Source organism: Rousettus aegyptiacus, unplaced genomic scaffold, assembly GCF_014176215.1.
Source record: "Rousettus aegyptiacus isolate mRouAeg1 unplaced genomic scaffold, mRouAeg1.p scaffold_m13_p_7, whole genome shotgun sequence".
Classification (NCBI taxonomy): Eukaryota; Metazoa; Chordata; class Mammalia; order Chiroptera; family Pteropodidae; genus Rousettus; species Rousettus aegyptiacus.
This window is the reverse complement of record NW_023416310.1, coordinates 98628081-98654336: the sequence shown is the minus strand read 5'-3', so window position 1 is coordinate 98654336 and position 26256 is coordinate 98628081. Positions and strand designations below refer to the sequence as shown.

At 33.4% G+C, this 26256-nt stretch overlaps 2 protein-coding genes across 7 annotated transcripts; both read right to left on the bottom strand.

Annotated features, from left to right (window-relative positions):
• Positions 1 to 283: 283 nt before the first annotated feature.
• On the bottom strand, positions 284 to 17257 carry NME5 (NME/NM23 family member 5). Of its 5 annotated transcripts, none has more exons than XM_036224126.1 (6): positions 17196 to 17257; positions 16055 to 16229; positions 11697 to 11902; positions 10924 to 11024; positions 5820 to 5938; positions 284 to 486 (listed from the first exon to the last, which is right to left on the bottom strand). In XM_036224126.1, exons 2-6 carry the CDS (start codon positions 16181 to 16183, stop codon positions 403 to 405), a joined length of 639 nt encoding a protein of 212 aa, XP_036080019.1. In that variant the 5' UTR covers positions 16184 to 16229; positions 17196 to 17257; the 3' UTR covers positions 284 to 402. The 5 variants fall into 5 exon arrangements, with proteins under 5 accessions (XP_036080019.1, XP_016016147.1, XP_016016146.1 ...); XM_016160661.2 differs by lacking the exon at positions 17196 to 17257 and adding an exon at positions 16806 to 16865 and having other exon boundaries at positions 16055 to 16184; XM_016160660.1 differs by lacking the exon at positions 17196 to 17257 and adding an exon at positions 16806 to 16854.
• Positions 17258 to 17435: 178 nt separating this feature from the next.
• Positions 17436 to 26207, bottom strand: LOC107518725 (bromodomain-containing protein 8). Of its 2 annotated transcripts, XM_016160658.2 has the most exons (7): positions 23990 to 26207; positions 22926 to 23189; positions 22121 to 22278; positions 19647 to 19736; positions 19480 to 19548; positions 18093 to 18270; positions 17436 to 17537 (listed from the first exon to the last, which is right to left on the bottom strand). In XM_016160658.2, exons 1-7 carry the CDS (start codon positions 24266 to 24268, stop codon positions 17487 to 17489), a joined length of 1089 nt encoding a protein of 362 aa, XP_016016144.2. In that variant the 5' UTR covers positions 24269 to 26207; the 3' UTR covers positions 17436 to 17486. The 2 variants fall into 2 exon arrangements, with proteins under 2 accessions (XP_016016144.2, XP_016016143.2); XM_016160657.2 differs by lacking the exon at positions 17436 to 17537 and having other exon boundaries at positions 18020 to 18270.
• Positions 26208 to 26256: the final 49 nt, after the last annotated feature.

The window sequence follows — 26256 nt, the reverse complement described above, 5'->3', positions numbered from 1 at the left end:
CTTGTTGGTACATCAAACATATCAATTATATATGAGGATGGTAGTTTTTTTCACCTTCATTTTTCTCTGATGCATCTTATATGAATTAAGTACTGTTCTGATAAATGAATACTACTTTATAAACCCCTTACCAAAAAGTTGCAGTTGTGTCGTTGACATTCTAAATACCTCTAAGTAAATATAGTGTTTTAATAGAAAAAAAATCTTACCCTAAACCTATATTTTATCTTAGATAATATTATCTGCTGAGTAAAACATGGTTATTCTTTTAAGACTTATTTTCAAGAAATAATTTCTTTCACATGTGGTTACTTAAACCTTTAGGAATTATGATTTGTTTTTAAGTAAAGCATGCCTTTTACAATGAGATAGCTCATGATTTGTTCTTTGGAGGAATTTATTTTAATAAGGTTCTTCTGCAATGTGATGGAGACAAAGTTTAGGTTTGTTGGGATTATTTTTCAGAAGCCAATCGGCTAGCCAAATCTATGGGAAAAAAAAAAACCTTAAGTTAATAAATATGTAAACATTTTCTTCAATACATAGTATCAATTTAAAACACAAAACAATTTTCAATATCACTTTATGAATAAAATAAATAAACGTTAAAAATTGAAACATTAAGTTGGAGGATTTTCTGAGCTTGTTCTTCCCAATTGCAAAATCTTCCACAAAGCTACAGCAATCAAAACTGTGTGGTACTGGCATACAGAGAGATATATAGACCAACATAATGAAATTAAGAGTCCAGAAATAAATCCTGACACATACATAAAAATTAATTCAAAATTAATCAACAACCAAAATATAAGAGCCATTAAAATCTTAGAAGAAAATATAGGAATAAATCTTCATGACCTTGGATTTGACGAAGGATTCTTAGATATAACACTAAAAGCACAAGCAATGAAATAAAAATAAATCGATTTTCATCAAAATTTTAAAACTTTTGTGCATCAAAGGACATTATCAAGAAATAAAAAAGGAACCTACAGAAAGAGAGAAAATATTTGCAAATCATATACCTCATAAGGGTATAATATCTATAATATATAAAGAACTATAATTCAACAACAACAACAAAACACTTAAAATGAACAAAAATCTTTAATTTGACTAGACATTTCTCCAGAGAAAATATACAAATGGCTAATAGGCACAGGAAAAGATGCTCAACATCATCAGTCATTAGGGAAATGTAAATCAAAACCACAATAATAAACCATTTCCTATCTACTAAGATGGCTATAGTAAAATTGAAAAAGAAAAGAACAAGCGTTGGCAATGTCGTAGAAAAATTGGACTTCTCATACATTGCTAATGGGTATGTAAAAAGTAGTCACTATGAAAAACAGTTGGGTGGTTCCTCAGAAAGCTAAACACGGAATGTGACCCTGCAATTCCACTCTTAGGGATGTATGCTCCCAAAATTAAAAACAAGTACTCAAGCATTATGCACAATAACTGAAAGGTAGAAACAACCCAAGTATATACCAACAGATGAATGGATAAGCAAAATATTATATGTGCATACATGCAATACTATTCAGCCACAAAAGGAATGAAATTCTGCTAAGTGAAATAAGCCAGCACAAAAGAACAAATAGTCTATAAATCCATTTCTATAAAATATCCACAGTAGACAAATTTATAGAGATTAAAGTAGTTTAGAGGTTATTAGAGCCTGGAGAAAGATGGTAATGAGAATTACTGCTTAAAGGTTACAGGATTTCTGTTTGGGGTGATGAAAAAGTTTTGAAAATATGTAGTGAAGATGGTTGCACAACATTGTGACTAAAATTAATGCCACTAAGCTGTACACTTAAAAATGGTTAAAATTGCAAATTTTACCTCATATATATTTATCACAAAAAAAAACCAAAAAAAAAATAAATAAAGCATATTCAGAAGTATTGAAAATAATGTTAAAAGGAATAATTTATTGTGGTACTGCTAGAACACACTATCCATGTATCAGAATACATGCTCAAATACAGGATTTAATATTAATAAATAAGGCTTCATAAATCAATGTACACGGACAACTGGTCAGAAAAAAATGAATTTAGATCTTCATCTTATGTACAAAAATAATTTCCAGATGCATGGGAAAGTTAAATATAAGAAATCTAGAAGTAAACAAAAGTGAATATTTAGCAAAACTTTCAGTGGGATAGGACTTTCTAAACAGCAGTCTGCCATGATGAAGTAACTGCTTGAGCTAAAGGCGATCCTGGACTTTTTAAACTTAGGTGATAAGTGGAAACCCACAATAAGAAAAAAAAATCAAGGTTTGACTTATCGAATATTTAAAAGGAAAAATTAAAAATTAAACAGAAAACATTTTCAGAGCAAACATGATCAAAGGTCATATAAATAATTCTTACAAAACTCCAAAGATAAGTGGACAAAAGAGATAGATAATTCACAAAAGAGAAACTATAACTAAACATAAGGGAAAAAGTTTAACCTTACCAGTAAACATACACATGGAAGTTAAAACAACTGAAACATCATCTTTCTTTTGCCTGTTATCAAATCAGTCACACTCCTGCTCTAGTATTTTTAACTTACATCTAACACTAACATGGATGGGGTGAAATGGGAATTATTATACACATTGGTGACCACAATGTAAACTGATATGATCCTTTAAGAAAGCAATGTGATAGCATGTATTGTGACCTAAAAATATTCATATTAGAAATGATAATGCCAAAAAAAGGCAAGACAATTCTAAAAAAGAGAATAATTAGGTTTAGAACTACCTGATCTTAAAATATGTTATAAAGCTACAGTAATCAAAACATGTAGTACTTGTAATGAACAAATAAAAGAAACAGAAAAGAAAATATGGAGATAAACCAAAATACATGCAGGAACTTAGTATATGTTAACAATGGAATCTTAGATGTGAGGAAAACATGGGTTGTTCAAGAAATGACTGCTTAATTGGGGAACCAAGTGAAAACTAAAATAAAATGTGGCTCCCTACTTCATTCCCTATAGTAAAATAAACTCCAGATGATCAAAGATAAAAAGAAGATATAAAAAGTACTAGAAGGCAACATGAGAAAATGTTATTAACAATCTTAGAGAAGAAAACTTTCTTTAAATATGAACAGAAACCTAGCATAAAAGAGCTCAATTAATTCAGCTAAATTAAAATTAAAATATATCATGAAAATAGTCAAAAAAAGAAGTGATAAATTGAGAAAATCTACTAAACCACAAAAGCTTAATTTCCTAAACAAAGTCCCAACACAGCAAAGAAAAGATCTAGGGACCATCTCCCTGCCCCCTGACCCCTACCCCAATCCCCCACCCCCCGCCCCTGTAAAAAAATAGACAAAGGGCATGCCTAGGAAGTTCATAGCAAAGAGAATGCAAAAGACTTTAAATAGTGTATATGAAAAGACACTCAGACTCACTCATAACAAAAGAAATACAACTTAAACTATGAGATACCATTTCTCACCTATCAGATTGGCAAAAAACCCACAAAGCTTGAAAAACACAGGTGCTCTCAACTATTTTTTTTATCAGAATATAAAAAGATACCTCTATAAAAGGTAATTTGGCAATATTTATCCAAATTAAAAATGCATATATCAAAAACATCAAAATAACATTTTTTGACTCAGTATTTCCGTTTGTAAAAATTTATCAAAAATGAGGATATTTACCATAGCAATTTGTAATAACAAATTAGTGTAAACACTCTAAACAACCATCTATATGTGATTAATAAATAAATTGTAGAACATCCATACAACAGAATGCCATAAGCTTTCCTTTTAAAATAGAGCAATTTTGTTTGTGGAGCTATCTAATAATTTATTACATATTAAGTGAACAAGGTAAAAAGTACCAAATAGTGTGTTTAGGAGCTAGTATTTGTATGTGTATATGGTTTTTAAGTACATATAGATATAATGCTTATATATGCATAGATTTTCTCATAAATGATATGCTGGTAACAGTGATTGGCTCCAAAGAGCACAACTAGGTGGTTGAAGAACAAGATGGCAAGAAGGGTTACTTTTCACTATATATCATTTTGTAACTTTTGAATTATACCACATTTAAATATTACTTATCCAAAACATTATTAACTATTAAAAAATAAAGCAAGTTCTTTAAGAGACAATTTTTTTTAATTTTTGTGTTTTGAATTATAATTCTACTTTTTGATGTCTTTCCAAATCAAAAAAATCTCAATGTATAACAAGATTTATGCTTGAAGATGGTTATTGTGACAGTATTTATAGGAGCAACAACTCAAACAGCAAAAGAATGGTAAAGGTAATAAGAGAAAAAATCATGTAACTGTCAAAAAAACCTCTATAAAATATATATTTAAATACAGCAACATTTATAGGTTTTTAAAATGTATAGTCATATAAAAATAAAATCTGAGCTAAGGAAAGGACTGGGGAAAAAATAACAATAACAGCAGCTAATATTTGAACACTTATGCACCAGACACTTTGACTAAGAATTTTACCTGCATTTATACATTTAATCCTAATAATATCCCAACAAGGTAATAAGTCTATATTTTACTGATAAAAATAGAGACTCAGAGAGAGGTCAGGTGTCTCAAGTTAGGTTGAATCTAGGCAAAAGACTTAAGAGACCATGTTTAATAAATGGAACTAGGCCTGTCTTTTTCCTCTCAATATTTTTCAGGTTTCTTATAAACATGTATTATTTTCACAATGAAAAAGAGTTATTAAAGAAAAAAATCCATCCATCTTTTCTTTTTGGTAAAAGTGGCAAAGTTAGTAGGAGAAATTAAATCTTTTTCTTCCAAAGGGAATTTCCTTTGAGGATGGTAACATAGGATAGAGATACTGTTTTGGTAAGGCTGGTACTGAAATAGCTTTCCCTGATTATCTCCGAGTCTTCAAACGGGTGGGAGTACCTACCTATAAAGAAGGACCCAGGATAAGATCTGGCCCTCAACAACCATCCCAGTTCCTCCTATCCAACCACTCTCCCCCGAATGAGCAATTTGAGGCATCTAGAGATGTGACTAAACGTTCAGTTTTCTATTTAAAAAATTTTTATATCACGAAACAAAAATGTTGAACAAAATTTATATGTTAATTTTATCATTTAATTATATAACTTATACACAAAAGCAATGCTCAGCAATTGTTTTTGAAAATGTATTTAGAAACAATGGTTTTTAAGAGCTAAAACAGAGCAAGAAAATAAGTAATCGAGTAATACATAAGTATCTAAAATGTATATAAAAGCTTTTTTATTTTATTATCTTTTATTAGTTTTTAAAATGTTCTTTTCTTATTAGTTTCAAGTATACAGTACATTGGTTAGACATTTATATAGTTTATAAAACGATCCCCCTAATTGCTCGTTCTTTCCTCTGGCCCTCCACCTAGCCATTACATTAATGCTAACTACATTCCTTATGCCATGCTCCCCATCCCCATGACCATCTATCAACTATTAATTTGTATTTCTTTAACCCTTCACCTTATTCTCCCAGCTCCTCAGACCCCCTCCCTTCTAGCTGTCACCAGATTGTCCTCTATACTTGTGAGTCTGTTTTTGATTAGTTTGTTCTTTTTGTTCCTTAGATTCTGCATATAAGTGAAATCATATGGTATTTATCTTTCTCTGTCTGACTTATTTCACTCAGCATAATAACTTCTAGATCCATCAATGTCATTGCAAATATATAAAAGCTTTTTAAAATGGCCCTTGATACTTTGACCATTTCAAAGAATATAATATTTTAGATATGAAAACTATAGACAATATTCTTTAGTGTAAATAAAAAGATTTCTTACAAAAGGATCTGCTGGTTTTTGCTTGCAAAGCTCTGTGAGTCCTTTAAGCAGAGTTGATGTTACATATAAATTCAAATAGTCCTTAGCAGCTTGTCCAACTGGTATGGGCTCAATGATCACTGCAAATACAAATGTATTCCCATTAAAGCTAACATAAAGGATGAAATATTATATAGTCATTCAAAAACTTTTAATGGCATAAGAAATACTTAAGTTGTTTTTAAAGGGAATAGAAGTGGATACATAGCATAATAGTTTGTTCAAAACCACAAGCACACATGAAAAAAAAATAAGACTGCATAAGACTGGCAAGAAATGTATCAAAACACTAATAGTGATCGTGTATAGGATTCTGATTATATTTTCAACCACATTCTTTACTGTATTTCCATTTCCATGTTTTTTACAGTAAATATATTATACAATACTATGAAAAAGACAAATATAAATGAAGGATATGTAAAATCAGGGAGATTAGATTAATTCATTCCAACAATTAATTCCTGCCAATAAAATGGCAGGCACTTTGCAAAATGGTACAGATACAACAGTGAATAAGAATACATAGTTCTTGCTCTCTTTTAATCTGCTGAATATACACATAAAATCTATATCTGCCTACATAATATATATTAACATTCCTGCTCTTATTTTTCAGGTTTTTAAATAAATCATATAAGACTTTGGGAAATTTTAGTCTTTTCAGCCATATTTAGACACTATACAGGTGAACCAGATTTGCAATACTACAAAGAATATAGTTATAAAAAAAGAATGTGTAAGTCTTTGTAAGTTAAAAAATGTATTTGTAAGTATAAGTCTTTTGAGGTTGATCTCCATTAATGTGCTGCTTTTGATAAAGGTGAGAAAGGGAAGCTACTGGTCTGTGTTCAGATCTAAATCCTCATTGGCCCAAGGGAAAGAAGGGTGGGAACAGAAATTTCTGTATGACTAGTGTATAAGCTCAGTCTTAATGATACAAGGACTAACAATGAGAGCCCTTTGCTAGAATGCAAGAAAACGCTGGAAGAAGCCTCACAATTTTTCAGTAAAAGCTTTCTTTCTTACCAGTCTCGTTATAGCACCCTTCTTTGTACTGATCATTATAATAATTTTTATTTTGGTTATCTGGTTATATGAATATTTCTGTCATGTTTCTTCTAAAAGTTAAGACCACGTTTATCATGTTCACTGTTACCTGTGCCCAGGCCCTATGTAGTATTTCAAAAATGAAAATCTGATTATGTCACTCCCATCCTTAAAATGCTTCATTGGTTCCTCATTGCATTTATCATCAAGACAGAACTCTATACCATGGCCCATAAGACCATGTGACCTCTACTTACCTCTCCAACCTCATCTTGTGTTTCTCTTACCCTAGACCTTTCAGTTTATAGAATGTGCCACATTTTTTCCTGCTCATGACTTGAGTACATGCTGTTCCTTCTGCAAGTATGCTCTTCCCTTTACTCATTAACCACTACTTATTCCTTGGATCTCAGCTAAAAAGTCACTTCCTCAGTCAGACTTTTCTTATAATCTCTCACGATACCCTGTAACTACCTTGTATAAAACTTAACACACAATAACTATGCAATTATTTGGGTAATTATTGTTTAAAGGTTATCTTTCAAATGTTAGACTGTAAACTCCATAAGAACACAGATCTATTTTTTATAATTTTTTAAAAGTCTTGAGGTATAATTTACATATTATAAACTTCATCCATTGGCTATTACAATTGATTTTTAATAAACTTATAGTCATATGATCATCACCATAATCCAGTTTTAGAACACTTCAATCACCCCAAAGATGTTTCTTTGTGCCCATTTATAACTTCTTGCTCCCATTCCCACCCCCTGGCAACCACTGAGCTTCTTTGTTTCTAAAAATTTGCCTTTTATGAACATTCCATATAAATGGATCATGTAACATGTGGTCTCTTATGCCTGGATTCTTTCACTTAGTGTAATGTTTTGAGGTTCGTTCATGTTATAGCATTTATCAGTAGTTTGTTCCTTTTAAGTAGTATTCTATTGTATGGCCATACTGAATGTTGTTTATCCATTGATGTACAATTGAATTGTTTGCAGTTTTTGGCTATATTAAATAATGCTGCTATAAAGATTCACATGTGTCATTATGAAGATGGATGTTTTCATTTCTCTTGGGTGAGTAGATTCTGCTAGGAGTGGACATGCTAATGGAGTCATCTGGTAAGTTTAACATTTTTAAGAAATTGCCAAACTTTTCCGAAGTGGCTATAACATTTTACAGTAATGATTGTCAGGATCCCAGTATCACTATATCCTTACCATTGATTACAGCCATTCTAGTGTGTATGTCATTGTGGTTCTAATTTGCATTTAATCCAATGATTAATTATGTTGAATACTTTTTCATGTGCATTTTAGTCATTCATATATCTTTTGTGAAATGCCTACTTAAAACTTTCGCTCGGTTTTTAATTGAGTTGTCTTTTTATTATTGAGTTGTAAGAGAGCCCTTTATATATTCTGGATACAAGTCCTTTATCTGATATATGATTTGTACATATTTTCTTCCAGTCTATGGCTTATCTTTTCATATTCTTAATAATGGCTTCTCATTTTGATGTAGTCCAATTTATCGATATTTTCTTTTACAAACCATGCTTTTGATTTCATATTTAAGAACTCTTTATCTAACTCAAGGTAATGAAGATTTTCTCTTATGTTTTCTTCTAGATGTTTTCAGCTCTTATATTTAGGTCTAAGATCCATGTTGAGTTAAATTTTGTGTATGGTGTGAAACAAAGGTCTAAGTTATTTATTTAGTTTTGCATGTGAATATCTAATTGTCCCAGCACCATTTGTTGAAAAGACCATCCTTTCCCCATCAAATTGTTTAGGCACTTTTCTAAAAAATCAATTGACCATAAATGTAAGGATTTATTTCTAGATTCTCATTTCTGTTCCATTGATTTATATGTCTGTTCTGATGTCAGTACCATACTGTCTTAATTATTGTGACTTCATAAGTTTTGAAATCAGGTTAGTGCAAGTTCTCCAACTTTGTCCTTTTTCAAAATTGAGCTTTTCTCGATCCTTTGAAATTCCATATAAATTTTAGAATCACCTTGTCAATTTCTACATAAATGCATGCATGGACTGATAGGGACTGCATTAAATTTATTGATCAATTAAGACATAATTGCCATCTTGACAATATTGACTTTCCTGATCCATGAATATGGGATGTCTATTTAGATATACTCTAATTTCTCTCAGCATTGTTTTGTGCTTTTCATTGTATAAGAATTGAACTTCTTTTGTTAAACTTATTCTTTAATATTTTCTTATTTTTCATGCTATTCTGAAATTATTTCTTTCATTTTTAAATTATTTTTACCACATATATTTTTGCTGATCATTTATCTGTCTCAGGTACCTAAGGCTGGATGAGTTAATGAGAGAATAGAGAGGGTTTTCATGTTTCTTACATAGATGAACTTTCACTGCACTTTTTAAACACTTTAATGACATTTATAATTTATACATTGCATTATATATTTATTTGTATAGACTTTTAAAATATAATCATCTTGAGAACAGCAATATCTTGTCTTTATTAAGTTGGTAAATTTGCTGAATGAATGAAATATAGCAAAGCTTTGAATTAGCCAAATCCATTGAAAGAGAAAGGGAAGAGCACTATCTTTTTCAAGGGTTAGGATTATGTCTTTGAATATCTTTATAATTTGCTTTAGCCACTCATCATACAGTGTTTTGCAGATAGTTCTTGACAAAGTGCTAAACAAGAAGGAGCTCATGCCATAAACTAAGAACTTACTCTAAATAACTTCATATTCCCACAGCAGTAGATAATTAATAATTTATAATTATTCTACAACTGCTGCTTTTCAAATATCTAACCATATCTCTTAAATTCAGATCTAGAGGATTAATTAATGCATAAAATTAAAGGTAATCTAAAATAACAGTTTATATATATAACCCTATGTGTTAGAAGAGCTTCCAAATATATTTTCTACTAAAGATAAAGTGAGTTTTTGTCCTATTTTAGTTAAAAGCTAAAGAGGAAACATCTAATTCATTAGTAGGACTAACCCAAAATAATATGGAAGTAAACGTAGTAGTAGGGATTATAGATGAAATAAGACCAACAACAATTGTTGAAATTGGATGATGGGTTCAGTAGAGATTTGTTACATTATTTTGTCTACTTTTGTGTATGTATTTTCCCACAATAAACAGTTCTAAAGAAAAGGATACCTTAATGGAATGCATATGTGACAGAAATTAGAACAGTAAGAATAAAATATGTAAGTAGGTAAATCCTTTTGTGTACAAATATCTACAAAACAGTTTTTGTTTATTTAAGAATAAGATTTTTAAATCTCCAAGATAGTTTTCAGGTTTTTTTGAACAAATCTTCAATAGAAAATACTGAGGAACAGATCTAAATGAGTCAGAGAAAAATAACATGGCAAAAAAGATTTCAAAACTACCCAATGCTTTGTATTTTTTTCTTTGTCATGAAAACCACCAAATTTTATTTCTGCTCTTAAATTACTTAAAACTAAAAATCTCAGTGCTGTCTTCATTATGCCTACTTCTAAAAGATTTTACACCTCTATAACAGAATGGAAAACAAAAAAGAACTGAGAATTATTAATTTCCCAATTGCATAAGTGTTTGTTAGGCCAACAGTAAACTGTTAAAAGAAAATGGTAAATCAATCATATTTTCCAAGGGAAATTATTTTTTTCATGTGTAACAAACTTCACTGATGCATTAGGGAAAACTAAAAGGAATTACAATGCAGAAGAGAAACCCTAAATATGCCCAAGAGAAAAGAAAGAAAAAAGTAAATTCTTCTCAAAAGATTTCCTAGAGAGCACAATTCGTTTGGTGTGGAGAGAAATGTTGAGTTTTCCATTCTTGGCTTCAAGTTTTTAAGTAACTACAATTTGAAAATATTAAAAAAAAAAAAAATTGGAGAAAAACACTGTTATCTTCCTTCCCAGCTACATTCCAAAATAAATGAAAAAGCAAACAATAAGGAGATGCAAGTGGCTAATTAGTCATCTGTAACTCACCTTCAGGAAACATGAATCGAATTTCTCTTTCTGCTGCAGCAAAATCATTACTCCCATGAAGTGCATTCCTTAGGTCATCTGTGCCATAAACTGCCCTTAGACTAAAAGCAAGTTAGAGATGATGATTATCCAATCTGATATCCTTTTCTTATCTTGTACATATACATTCTACTTAAATATTTTACAGAAGCATTGCCACTTCTCACATATGGAGGCTTTAAGCTATTTTGAATTTAAGCTTAAATCTATCTTAGATGAGGGTCAAATATATTTAAATCTGCAAGAGGTATACATGGAAAATCGGAGTTGTCTGGGTGAAAAAGAGGTGATGTTTTGTGAGAAATGAAAAGGCAATATATATTCAAAACTGCAAGAACTCAGTGCCCTTTGGTTTTTAGATATTAATTATAAGGCTGAAAATCTGGATTTTTGGTTCTATGTTATCAATATTTCTAAAAATACCATACCAATCTTCCCATGAAAATTTCTACTTTAGTGGCAGTTTAATTCTAGGATGAGACAATAAGGTTATCAATCAGAAAGCAAACATTCCTTAAGGCCTTTTATGGCATTTTGTATTAAGATAGACATTTAAATAGTTGAAATATAAAATGGACCTCCTCCCCACCACTAAAACAAAATGAAACAAAACAAAACAAAACAAAATGCAGTTGATTTAGGAAAACTTTCAAATGAAAGGAAATTTCTATTACAATGAAATCAGATTTTTTCATTTTTATAGTTGTATTCCATTTTTCCCATAGGAAAGTTACCTGTCAGGGTGTGTCTCCTTAGCTACTAAGCTATTACTTGGTCCCAAAAGTTCTTTCCAGTAAGAGATGGCTTTATGTCTAGCTAATATCATGGTAACAAGAGGTCCAGAACTCATGTATGCTGTTAAATTAGGAAAAAACATTTTCCCATACTCTTCCACATAAAAGTTGCTACATTGCTCAGGGCTGAGATGTAGTTTTCTTCTCTATAAGAGAAACAAAGTCAACAAAAGCATTTAAAATGACAGTTCAATAATACCTCATTAAGTCATTAATAAATTGAAATTAATACCAATCTGATAACAAATATGATTGTACTATGAAGGGTGAGATAAGAACATTAATTGTAGGCTGTAAATAAAATTATAAGAATTATTTATCCTACTTAAAAACTATTCCTCTTTAGTAGCCTCTTTCAATATATGGTTTATGACAAATTCATCATATCTCCTTTTTAAAGTAAAAACACTCCAATCATCAATATTTTGTTGATATATACTTTGTATAAAGTAACAAAACTGGACATTAGAATATTCCAAATGTATTTCTCCCTATCTATGTGTGGTATTTTTCTATTTATTGTGAAATTTTCCTACATTACTTTAGGGAGCTGGTCCCATTGCAGTACTTTGAAATAACATTGTATATAATGATGCAGTAAACAAGTTTTTCATTTGAATAAGCTGTGTATTCTTTATTCTGGTTCCACCATAAATATGTTGACTCACTGTGATCTTAGAAAAATTAGTTGGCATTAAGTTTCTCAGTTTGAAAGAATAAAAAATATTATGGGAAAATAAATGTTATTTTCTTCATAAATGAGAGATATTATGAATGAATGAATCAATAAGCTTAAAAAAAAAATCAAAGGAGTGGTCATTCTTCCAACTGAAAGCATCATGCTTTTCAAAACTAAAAGCAGCTATTTGAATGCTTTTACAAAGTGATCTACTTCTTAAAGCCACTTCCAAAACTATCATATGTCCCTTCGGGTTTCAGAAATTTGGTAAAATTGCTTGGTTGGCTTGTGGCAAGAGACCTTTGGGAAGATGCTTATCTAGGTGGGTCAGAGCACTAAATGAACAAGTTCTACTGGACAAGCATAACATTCTCACCAGTCAAGGACCAGTTATTATAAATAAAGTTTCTGACATCTATTCTCATATTAAAATTCACATAATCAAGAAATAGATTTGACAAGTTATATCACCTGATTTAGTATAATCCTTGATTCTATTTTTTTTTTTAAATTAAGCCAGTATTTGTTATTCTTAAGCATATTAGGGTTGGTTGTCTTTGTTATTGTTGTTGCTCGGTTCAAAACTAAAAATCTCTTCTGTTCCAATGTAAGCCCTTATCTGCCACATGCCCCTTAATAAACAGGGGAAGCTTCCTTCTCAGGTATGCTAGCTAATGTAGCATAAATTATAAAAATTAAGGGCTCATCTTAAACTAAAGTTGATACTGAATCAATGATTCCATTTGGTTACTTTAAAATTAGATCAGGTAAAAATTTTTGGAATTTGGATGAATATTTTCACGAAGAGAAGCAAAGATATTAAATAATATCAGAAAGGAACCATTAGTTTGTAACCAAGGAAAGACTGCCACCTACTGAAAGGATACACCATTTTCCAGATTTTCCCTGGATGGGACAAGAAAGCCTCAAGTTCAATGGACTCCCAACTAAAATAAAGCCTACTTGAAAAGCACACAATACTTATGACAAATATTGTATGCTTCTACTTATATATGATATATCTGGAAATAGGTAAAATCACAGAGACAGAAAGTAGAATACAGGTTACCAGTGGCTGGGAAGAGGAATAAATAGGGAGATAGTATTTAATGGGTATAGAGTTTCAGTTTGAGATGATGTAAGTTCTAGAGATGGATAGTGGTGATGGTTTCACAACAACGTTAATGTACTTACTTCCACTGAACTCTACACATAAAAATGGTTAAAATGGTAAATTTTATGTTGTATTTGCTTAACCATAATTAAAACAAACAAACAAACAAACAAATGAAACCAAAAACCCTACAATACCAAGGTCTTCTTTGGTCTGAAATTTATTGCTTACTAGAAAAAATGTTAAATACTAGTATTATTTTTTAATTTGAGATTAACATTAGCCACTTAATTATTAAGTTTGTCACTTCTTTTTAAAATATGGACTTTAAAAAAACTTAAATAGGATATCTTATTTGCATATTTCCTCTAATTGTTTTTTTCCCTAAAATTAATGAGCAATATACTTAGAGCATTAAAAAATTCAAAGCAATATAAATAGGTATAAAAATCTCATTCCCATCCCTGTCCTAATGCACCTTATTCTTGCCCTCCATAGGCAACTATTTTTTAATATTTATCTCCTGGTATTTAATTTCGCAAATATTGGAAAACGTGTATATTACTTTGCCCTCTTTCTATCACAAGAGATGCTACACATTGTTCTATATTTCCTTTTATCCATAATAGGACACAGAAAGATTCCTTATTCTTTTTAGTTAGTTGCATAGTATTCAATTTGGTGGACACAGGGTTAATTTAACTTTATTTTAGGCAAGGCAACCCTTGTTTTATCTCACAGATTGAAAGGACCTTGTCAGTTTACAATCCCTTATTTTTTTAATTTTTATGCTTTACACCTACAGCACCTGATCTTTCTAGGTGATCTCCCACCCAAGTACTAACTAGGCCCAACTCTGCTTAGCAGCCAAGATCAGACGGAATCAGGCTTGTTCAGGGTGGCATGGCCATAGACAGATTCACCAGGGCTTAATTAACCACTAATGCTGGGTTGTTGTCAACCTTTTGCTGGTAAATAAACAATGCTGCAAAAAATAACCTGCATATACATCACTTCATATTAACATATGTTATAGGAGGGATTCCCAGAAGTAGGACTGCTGGATCAAAGGATAAATAAATCCATCTGTAATGTTGATAGATAATTGCCAGGTTCCCTTTCATAGGGGTTGTGCCATTTACTTTTATATTTTTGCCAGATGGTATCTCAGTATGATTTTAATTTGCTTTTTCCTACTTAGTGATTGAGCATCTTTGAATATGTTAAGGAAGCATTTGTTTTCTTTTATTGTGATCATCCACATATTCTCTCCAATTTCAACTGAATTTTTATAGTTTTCTAGGAGCTCTTTATATATTAGGGATGATTGGCTCTTTATGATATGAGTTGCAAACCTTTTTTCCAAGTTTGTCATTTGTGTTTTGACTTTGCTTATGGTACTTATTTGGCCATGCAGAACTTTATGTTTATAGCCTTATCAATCTTTTCTTTTGTGATTCCTAGAATAAGTCATAGTAAAAAAAGGCTTTTGTATTCTAAGAATAAAAAAATTCATCCATCTTTTCCTCTAGAATGTATATAGTTTAATTTTTTAATATTTAAATTTCAGATCCATTAGGAGTTTATCCTGGTATATACAGTGTAATATGTGAATCCAACTTTTTTTTTAATGGCTACCTAATTTTCCTAACAACATGCATTAAAAAGTTCATCTTTACATGAGTCTTTTAATTATTGTATTAAATAATTCCTTATACTTTTCTGTACTATTTCCTTACACTTTCTTGTACCATCCCTTCCCCTCAGCCTCCACCTATCCTAAGTTCAACCAAAATCTCATCTTTTCTGAAGACTGAGTTTCTCTTTTTTATTTTTTAAAACACTAAATAGGCTATGTAACTCTGTATAATAAAAACTAGAATTTCAAATAAGGATGGTACAAAAAGTAAGATTAAGTATATTCAATCCTATTCAATAATCTTTAACAACTCTTTTTACATTCATTTTCAAACCTCTACCATCTATGGAATATAAGGCTTAAAACATAAGTTTGTAATAACAGAAAAAAAAACACATCAACAGTCTCAAAGTCCATCAGTAGAGGATCAAGTAAATAAATTGTGGTTCATCCACACAAGGGGGTATGACACAAATGTTAGGAAGAATGAGGTAGATTAAGATATAATCATCTGAAATGATATCTGAGGAACTTTGTAAAGGGAGTCAAGGGAGGGGAACTATCCTATCCACTGGGGAAAAGTGTTTGCGAATGCATAGGAAAATCCTGGAAGGACAAAGTGTTAAGTGGTTGTCTCTCTCTGGAGAAACAGACTTGGAGTAGGAGAGGAGAGGTGGAAGGTAAAGAAATTTTATTTCTCATTTTATATACTTTTGAAGTGCGAAAAAAACTTTTAAAAACTATCACTTTTATATAAACCTAATTTTTTTAATGCAAAATACTACGGATCTAAATGGGTTAACACATTTACATGAACTTTTTTTTAAGCATCAATAACAGAAAACACAATCGTGCCAAGAAGTTACCTGAACAATGGTGAATCCAGATCTGAGAATAATATCTTGTATCTCTTCTTCTTTGTCAACAATATCTGGTTTGATAATGGCCAGAGTTTTTTCTACATATATCTGAGGTGGGGGCATCGATAACTCCATTCTGGGTTTTTAGGGTACAATTTAAGAGATTCTTGACAGGTATCAACTGCAATGACATGCATCCCCCCACATCCCAGATTTAATGTAATAGTGATTAAGAAACGCATTGTTAGGCTCTTGATTTTATTAATTTATAAAGTTAGAAACTGCAATATCTTTTTCTATAAGCAGTGTCTCAATAAAGACATACCTCAGAGATATTGTGAGTTCTGTCTCGAGTATTACAATAAAGCGGGTCCTAATCTTTTTGCTTGTGGAGGGTCTCATCTTCAGTTTGTAAAATATGCAACGCTTGTCAAGTGCATAAAGCACTCGAAGTGCAATAAAATAAGATTTGCCTGTAATACAATTTCTACTCTGCAGATAAATCGTGCCTTGGGTTTCCTAAACATTTTCATTGAGGTGGAGAGACCACCGGACAATCCAAAAGCCTGGGACCCGCACAGACTCTTGGGCAGGAACAGGAAACCGGATCGCCTGCTCTCCACAATACTCCAGCGGCAGATTGAGCAGCCCCACCCCGCCGGGACGACTACGCATAGGCCTGGTTGGAAAATAGGATCCCTGGGTTCCCCTGAACCTTTCTTGTCAGATGCCGAGTCCGACCCTCCTCTACACTCACCTCAGCACTTACTCTCGAGGTGAGAAGCCAGCTCGTTGCTATGAGACCTGAAACCCGGTTTAGGGACGGTGGCTACAGAGGGACAATCCCAGCAGCGCACTTCACAGCCTCTAACCGGTTCCTTTCAACCGAGAAAGGGAGCCAGCCCGCCCAGGCATTTTTATTCCCCTTCCGAACCTTAGAGCACTAAATGAGACAAATCATAAACACTCTTTCCTCATCCCACTCCAGCCCCTTCTAGAAAACCCATGTTAAATACCTTCCTCATTTCACCAGATGATGCTATCCTATCCCCTCTATTCCCAGCTTCTGTAATCATTAAAAAGCAATCTTCCACTTGTGCAATAATATTTATTTATAGAGCAGTAATAAGAGGTTTAATCTAGTTACCTCTAAATTAAGCCTATGGAACAAAGACATGGGCATTATTTACCGCAAAGCCTCAAATCTTGGCTTTACCCTTTCTCCTTATATTATGTCCACAGGTAGGCACCTTTGACTCCTGGGTTGCAAGTTAAGGCCTTATTTTTATTAGAAAATACAACAGAGAAGTGATAAACAAGTGCTGGGCTCTTCTCTGGGTCAGAGTCTCCAATGAAGTTTGAAATTGCAGGACAGGTCAGGGTAGGAGTTCCAGGTTAACAAAATGGATTTTCCATCATGCACTGGGTTGGCTGGTTCTCATTCCAGACTATTTAAGTCTCTTCTTTTGTCTAACCAAATACTCAGCACCTACAGGGTCAAGGCAGATAGCAAGCTATGAATCTTAAAAGGTACAGAGGTTTTAATACAATTTTCTTTCTTTTTCCACATGAAATTTGACTGTGCTTTTTTCTTTAAAATATGATGCTACCCAGACAAGAAACCCTCGAATGTCTTCTTCTGGCTACTATGTCTTATCCCTTATTAATGCAACAGTGTTAACATACAATATCAACAGGCACAGAAACAAAAAAAAAAGGACAGCGACTCTAGCATCTGGTTTACATGTTTAGCCCTCTGGCTTGAGGCTCTGGAAGTGGGAGCTCCCATTAACATTCCAGCTCTCTTGAGAGTTCTTTAGTAGTGCTTGACTTCTTAGATGATTTTAGTTCACCATTAACTCTGGACCTACTAAGGCTCAGGTTTTTCCAAACCAGCAGGTATGATGTCAATCCTTCAAGGACTTGACTCATCCCTAAATATAAACTCTGGAAACACTTCAATTTCACCCATATTCTCGCAGACTTTCTAAATCAGATTCCAGAGATTACACTCTTTTTTCTTGCAACTCTCTACATACAGTACCTGAATCTGTTCCAAGACTTCTCGCTGCATCTCCACAGCCATATGGTACACATGATGATCAGAGTCATTGTACATCACAGCATTTTGGAACATCAGCATCAGGTCCCGCTGGAACTGTGCCATGGTGCGAATCCGTCCCTTGGACAGATTCCTTTTCAGGGTAGTTAAGTCCATGGGTCTATAGGTGGCCAAGAGAAACCAGAGGAACTCAACCATTCATCTGGAACATGTAGTGACCTAACATGCTCTCTTGGAGAACTAGCTCTTAAGGAAAATAGCAGTAACGATAACAATCCCCACTAGATATAAAACAGCAATAGCAGTTAACCTCTGACTGCTACTACTTACAATAGGCCAAAAACTATGTTGGGTACTTTCTATATTAACTCACTTAAACTTCCCAAAAAACCTATCAAATAGGTACTATTATTATCACCAACTGGCAATGAGGAAACTGAGATCTAAAGAGGTTAAGTACTTGCTCAAAGTCATACAACTTGGATTCCAATTCAGAGGCAACTTGACTCCAGAGCACACTCCAGGCCCAGCCACTACACTCTACTATTAGAGAAGTAGGGGCCCCAGGTACCAAAGTTGTAAAGAGCTCCAACAATCAATTTCTCACATGGTTTTTACAGACTGATTGTTTACAATGCATAGTCATATACTAGGTATTAACCTACTGACTGCATAATGAAAATCTAAGAATATTTTTCCTTTTATGGAGATGAAAAGAGAATCAAGCAAATATTAAGACAAATAAATTATTAATGAAACAGAGCATGGATATATAAGAGAAGGTACAGCAGTGTAGAAAAAAGACTGAACTTGGAGGTAAGAATCTGGGGTTAGTTTCAGCTCTGCTATTTACTGTTAATCACAGACAAGTCATGACCACTTCTGAGCTTTAGTTTCCTCATTTATAGAATGAGTCTGTCTCCAAATGTCCTTTCCTGATCTTTTATACTCTATTAACACACTGGTCTGGGATGGCATTTTAGGTAAAATATGCTGTAAAAATCCAAAATACTGTAATCAATCAGTGTTTGTAATATCATTTGGATTATCGTCTTTGCCTTTTAAAGTTCTGCTCTAAAGAACAGTGTCAAAAACTACCGAAGGATAATGTAGGATTTTAATGAATAGATCATATTACTTAAAAATCAACACTAGAAAAAAAAGCCTATATTATCCTTCTGTTCCCCTGTATTCCTTCTCAAATGAAGACTGAGCTCACCATAACTTTACAAACTTATCCAGCTGTAAAACATATCTTCAGTTTGTAAGTAATGGAAATGAAATAAAAAATAATCTAATAGGTGGGAAATAAAGTATGAAAAGACAGATATAAAAGCAACCAATCTTTCTCAACCCCTTTTCCACTGACCTTTTCACCACATCCTTGTATCCTGGGGCCTGCCTTTCTGATACAGGCTTCAGAAATGGACTGCTGAACCTGTAAGGGGACAAATCCAGAAAGGAAGAAGAAACCCTGGAAAGTCACTCTAAATGAGAAGAGTGGCTGTGAACACCAAGAATGGCTTGGAGATCTACCTGTGACTGGCAATCATCTTCCAGACTGGCAGTAGAGTCTTCTTAAATAGCAAATGATCCTGAACAGGGTCACTCTTGCTTAAATCTGACCTATGGGAAAAACGGGACAGAAAAAGAAACAGTAACTTCACAAATGGCATTCTGTCTCCCTTGGTGGTAATGAGGTTTTCTCAAGACACAGTGCTACTAGTTAATATTTGAAGGAATATAACACCATAAGAATATAAACATATTTAATGCATCCATAAGGGACCCCAAACTTTATATTCTCTTACTGATCACTATTACCCAACAAAGTAGTTACCTTCTTATAAAATATACTATAAATCTACAATCGACTGTGCTTTCTGGCACCTTGCTGATTTTGCTCCTCAGCGCCTGTGACTCTAAAGAACTGACCTATTAAAGTATTTTGTTCACTGATGTTTCCCAACTGCCTGGCAAATAGTAGATGCTCAATTATGTATCTGATAAATGAATATCTGTCCCTCTTTTATGCAGAAATATGCCACGTGGATGTGTCCCTCCCATGTTTCAGGGAAAAAATTACTTGGTTTCACATCCCAAGGAATTCTTTTGCATTTCATCTGAATGTTAAATAATTAAATACTTTTTCCTTTTGCTCTCTTTTGTGTAGTACTATTTAAAATACCTTTAAAAATTCATTTATCCTCATGGCCCTTCCTTCTCTGGGCTAAATTGTATAATTTATTCAGTTTTTCTTCAAAGGTGCAACTGTTTGATGTTTTATTTCATTTTATAATTTTCCCAGTTGGCAAGTCTACTATTTACTCCAAAATTAAACATTATCTTACCCCTCCCACTTTAAACACTGTATTATTCTCTCTAAAACGAGTTCTCTTCACACCTAAGGCTTCACAAGGATGAAGCCTTTATGTACCATATCGCATTTGAGTACAACTCACATCTCATTTTATCTTTCTCCAATTTCAGCAGCTCCACATAACTATTCATTTTCATGATATAATATCTTACCAGCATCTAAGTCATATACCACAAAAATCAATTTATCCTTAAATACAGAACTCTATAAGAACAAGGCATTTAGATCTCAAAACAGACCTCTTTCTTTGTTTCTAGTCAGTCAACCGTAATGAACAATAACCTCTTGGCACTGGTGCAATTTCATTCACACATCCATACAACAAATGTTAAATTTCCATTATATGAAAGGTACTACACCAGCTTCTGTAACCTCATAATCAATCACTTTTGCGATATTTTAAGAAACAATTTCTTGCTTACCTTTATTTCCACCTATTTGGAAATGCATGCTAAGCAACTAGCAACTATGAGTAAAAGTGTGGGAGTGGAAAGGATCTGTAGACTGGGAGTGATGCTCCAAAGGCTCTACTTCTCTTTGAGTGTCAGTACAAACTAAGGGTGGAGCCAGAAAAGAGGGGCCTGGAAAATGTCTATCTTTCAAAGTAGTTTTAAGCTTCCCTGATGATAAAACAAGAACTCAGTTTTCTATTTCCCCTTAAACTATCTAGCCAAGCAGACTCAATTATTAATATCTGTTTCTTTCTAATAAAGATTTAATGTTTAATCTAAATTCTAACAGCGTGGAGTATGCCATTCAAGACACTGAATGTCATGAGATAAAATGTCCCAGATTAGAGATTTCCTGTTTTTTAGATAGTCATCATATGCCATCTGTCATGCTTACACAGGAATTAACAGAAAAAGCAAAGAAGCAATTCTCTGGTAACCGAGGTTTTAAGCTGTATTCTATTTGTATAACAAAAATCTGAAATCTGCTATTTAAAAAACATATATGCATGGTTCTGTTGTGTACCTTAAGGAAAAAAAAAAAAGGCTAGAATAATTATTGGTTTGCCTTCCTACAGATACATGGAGGGATCTGGGATGGTCTAGTAGAAAAAAAAACTGAAACAGTTCATGCTGCCTTCTCTCAACAGATAAGACCAAAGGACCAAGCCCGGAAAAGAACTATTTTTCTGACTTAAAAGAAATTCACTTTACAAAAAAAATTGAGAATCTAAAATGTGCCCCATAATCACTTATAAAAAGATAAGAAAATTATGTAAACAACTTCTCAAGATTTGTGAAAAAAAGAGAGAGTATAATTTCAAAATAATTTTTAATTTCTGGTTAATAGGAGCCATTTTAGTATCTTAAAAAGTACAATTTGTATAGTATTAGACATGAGGGACAGTGACTCAGCAATGTTTGTTGAATAAATATAATAGAGAGAAGGGTTATTTATGAAAGATTCTTGAATATTGATGAAATAAATTTGTTTTTTAAGAGGAAATCATAGACTTCTATTTATACAATAAAATTTTATTTAAATCTATTTCTAGTGTTTTCCAACTTAAATTGTTTTTTAATTTACAAAAGTAATCTATGTGCATGGTAACAAATTCAAATAGGCGTAACAGCAGTAAAATTATAAATCTTAACAACCTTGGATAAACATCTATACTTACAGCTTTGAGGAGGTAGCATGGCTGAAAAGGATGTCCACCAGAGGAGGCTCCTGAATGCTGAAGCCATCATCACACTCACCTGAGGAGGGCTGGTCTTCCATCTCTGACACATACCCTTCACCCTGGTCCTCCTCTTTGGATTCTTGCTTAACCTCTCCCTGGGAATGCCAAGAAACAAAGGAAATTTTAGAAAGAGATTTACTATCTGCAAGGTAATTTTACTTGGATGGGGTAAATGAAAGCTGACCTTAAGGTGAAAAGACACCAATTATATAAAGCTATAAAATAAATTAGATAAAGGTAACTTAACTAGACCTAAGTCAATGAATTCTTGGTAACAATTTTGCAGGAGAACTTAAGACACTGTATCCCAAGAAAAAAATAAAAAAGCAATATACTCAATTCTAGATGGATGCTGTATTCTTTTAAGACTGTCATTATCATTTGTAGTCCTGGAACTAACTAGTCTAGCTGGTCAGATAATATTAATGATAATAGCATTCTAAATTTTACTGATTGCTTACTATGAGCTAGGTACTACGCTAAGTGCTTTACATGAATTATCTCATTTAAACCTCACAGCAAACCTATTAAGACAGAGGCACTATTATTCCATTTATAGCAGAGAATTGAGATTCTAAATGTTCACTAACATGCCTAAAGTCACACAGCTAAGTGGTGCTAAAAGCAGGATTTAGACCCAGGTAGTTGAACTCTCTGGAGTTAACCTATGTGCTCTAACCACTCTACTCTGCCTCCCTGTATATACAGACAATCAGATGGCCGGTTTGAGTTATTCACTTACCTCTTCATTCTCTGTGAATAGTTCCTGAACTGCACAAACATCTGAGGGAGTTGAAGCCACCTCTTGCGTTCCATTTTCTCCCAGTGATTTCTCAGCTACCAAGGTGTCTACCATGGCTGAAAATTCTTCAGAACCTCTGCAGGGCTCCACTTCTCCTTCAGTAGCTTCAATCTCACTTCCTTCTTGTCTGTTAACAGGTGAAGGACAGCAGCCTTCGCTTGATTCTTTGCTGCTAATGCACAATGGCTCCATTAAATAAGCTACCTGCAATCACAATTTATTGTTAGATGCATAGGAACACCAATGGAAATCATATCAATAATGCCATATGATTACATTGCCACTGTGACTAAGTTCGAGATGGCAAATAAGTTAATTCAGTCAATCATTTTAAATGTATTAAATAGCTTATATACATAGACACTGGACTAGTTGCTGGGACATAACAGTAAATAAGATAGATATGGTTCTTGCCTTTTCAAGGAGCTTATTTTCTAATTTTTCATCTTCAGTGTCAACTCTGAACAATTGGGAGTGACAAGCAAACTGCTGAAATTTTTGTCTGCCACAGATAATGCAGATAGAAGTGGCAATATCTGAACAGGATCTTTGCTGATCTTGAGCTAGGTTTTCCTGATTATGTGTAGTTGCTGCATAAATATAAAACCTCTGTCCAATTGTTTATTTCTGGTCCTTACCCCTTAACCAGGGTAATAAGGTACTGTAAAATAAGGCCTTGGAGATATAAACTTCAAGAAGAATTTGGGCAAGTTATCACCTCCCATGACTCTGAAAAAAATGAATTGCAGGAATACTCTTACGAGGCAGCCCTGCATACAGAAATTTCACTTTCTATGACTCAGGGTCCTAATGATTGAGATTTTAGAATATTCAGTCAAGAAGTACACATTGGGCACATATTTTGTTAGTACCAAGTACTGAAGACACAGCAATGAACTTAGTCCCTGCCACTGTGGAGCTGATATTTCAGTAAACAACATACGAGGTTAGAAATATGTACAGATAAGACTCTTCCAACTTTGAAAATTATGGCTCCCCATTACCTCAGAGAGAAAGTGGAGGAGGTTCTGGTGGCTGACTTGCTCTGCCTCGTCCTGATATTCCTCACTGCCTTCGTCCCCCTCAAGGAACTCACTAGGTTCTCTCCCTGGGCTGCTTTCCTCTAGATCCTCAGCCCCAGGCTCCTCGGTTTCCCTCCAGCTGCCCACATCAAGATCCAGACTAGAGTCCCATGAGCTGAAGAGGGACCTGCAGTCGTTGCTCAATTCAGAGTCATTGGGATAGTCTCGTTCAGTATCCAACCAAACCCACTCACGCCCCATCTGTAAATACACAGAAAAAATGCATTAAATTCACTCAAATCAATATTCCTAAGGCATTTGTATCTCCTAAGCTTGCTAGAAAAAGCCCAGAAATTTCTTTCTACTCATCATTAAGAAGAATAAAAGCTAGCTGAAAGGAGACAACAGATGAAATCTGTCATTGGAAATAAAAAGAAGCCCACCTCAAAGAGTATAATAAAGATATTATCCAATAGGTATTTTTTTTTTTTGATTTCCTCATACTTCAAAAGAATAACTTGAGCATAGTTAGCTAAACAGAATTCGTCTATCCGAAACCACCCTTAAATTCAACTGCAAGGCAGTAAATTTGAGGGACAAGGGATATTTCCCTCAGTGTATAGACATTCTTAACCTATCAACCATTAAATTCACAAGATATACTTTAAGATTATATGTGGCAACCTTCTGTTCATATCCAAATTTCATGTCTCAGAAGTCTAAAATGTCTTCCCTTGCTTTCATTATACTACACTACCTTTGTTTTCCTGTCCCTTTGTCCTCTCCCTTTACACCTTTCAGCAAATCCTTGTCATCTGTTTCTGCTTGGTCCTCTGCTTCTTTATTACTTCATTAAAAAATGTATATACTTTGAGATTTTAACTCTGATCTCTATTCCGGTGGCTCCCAAATCTCTCCACATTCACTTATATGAATTCTGGATCATTTCTCCATGTACTCAAAGGTCAGTTTGGGGCTTCCCTTTTTGTGCCCTACCATCTACTTCAACTTAACATTTCAAAAACCATAATCACTCATCTTCCTGAATATCTCCAGAATCATTTGCTCTCCCTAATTTCCTTACCTCCACCATCAACACTATTTTCTTGACCCTGTTTTGACTCTTCCTTCTCTTGTATTCAATAGGCAAGTCTACTTCCCAATTTTCTTCCACAATTTTTCTCAATGCCTATCCTTTGTTCCTGAATAAATGCCATAGCCTCCTGGTCAGTTTCTCTATATTTAATCTGATCTGCTATAAGAAAACAGTGTCCCTAGTCAAAGACTTACAGTAGCTATTACCTCAATATAAATTTCTCCATCTGCCAAAGTCCTCCATTAAGCAAGCCCATTTTGTCCCCTTGGCCTGGTACCTGTACTTCACAATTCCTTAGTATAATCCCTGTTCTGATTCCATTTGTCTCCTCATTGCCCCCACCACGGATGCCTACACCTTCAACTTGGCTTGCTAAGCTCATTCATCTACCAACTCAAAACTATGACCTTTAATAGACCTCCTCCTCCACATGCTTTTCCAACTTTTAGGGCTTCATTGCTTCTATCTTATCTATGTTTATGGATTGCTTGGGAATATACTGTAGTTAATTTCCTAAACCCTGGACGGAATTCCTATCACTCCCAAAGACTATCTTCTACTTCCTTAGTATCCTAACAAGCTTTAAAAGTTTTAAACCAAAAAGACCTGACTTCTATTCATCTTTTTTAAACACATCTTTTTCCAAGAAGAGTCAAAGTACTAGACGATACTCTATTAACATCCATCTCTTTAAAATAAAAGGCTCATAATTGGGTTCATTTCACGGAGTTGATTTTTATTAAGAGAAGGTGGAATAAGGTCAGGTGATAAATTTGATGCTTATTTAAACCAAGTGTAGCCTTCAAATAGAAATGTTATAAATTCTGAAATACACAAGACTACTACACACAAAATAGGTAAGGAAATAGTAATATACTATCTTACAAATAATCATATGCAAAAATAGTATTAAGGACAAATGTCCAAGGTAAAGCTAAGTGCTACCGATATCCATGCTCTTATCTTCTTTAAGCAATGCCATGAACAGATCTCTGAAAAACTTTATTCCTAAACATTCAAGAAAAGCTGAATAAGACAGCCCTTATGGCACAATGCAATACTTTAATCTATTAATTACAAATTCAATCTTGGTTACCTTCTCTGAGCTGCAGTAGAACAGTTCATATTATAAGACCGCTTCCCTGCTCTAACC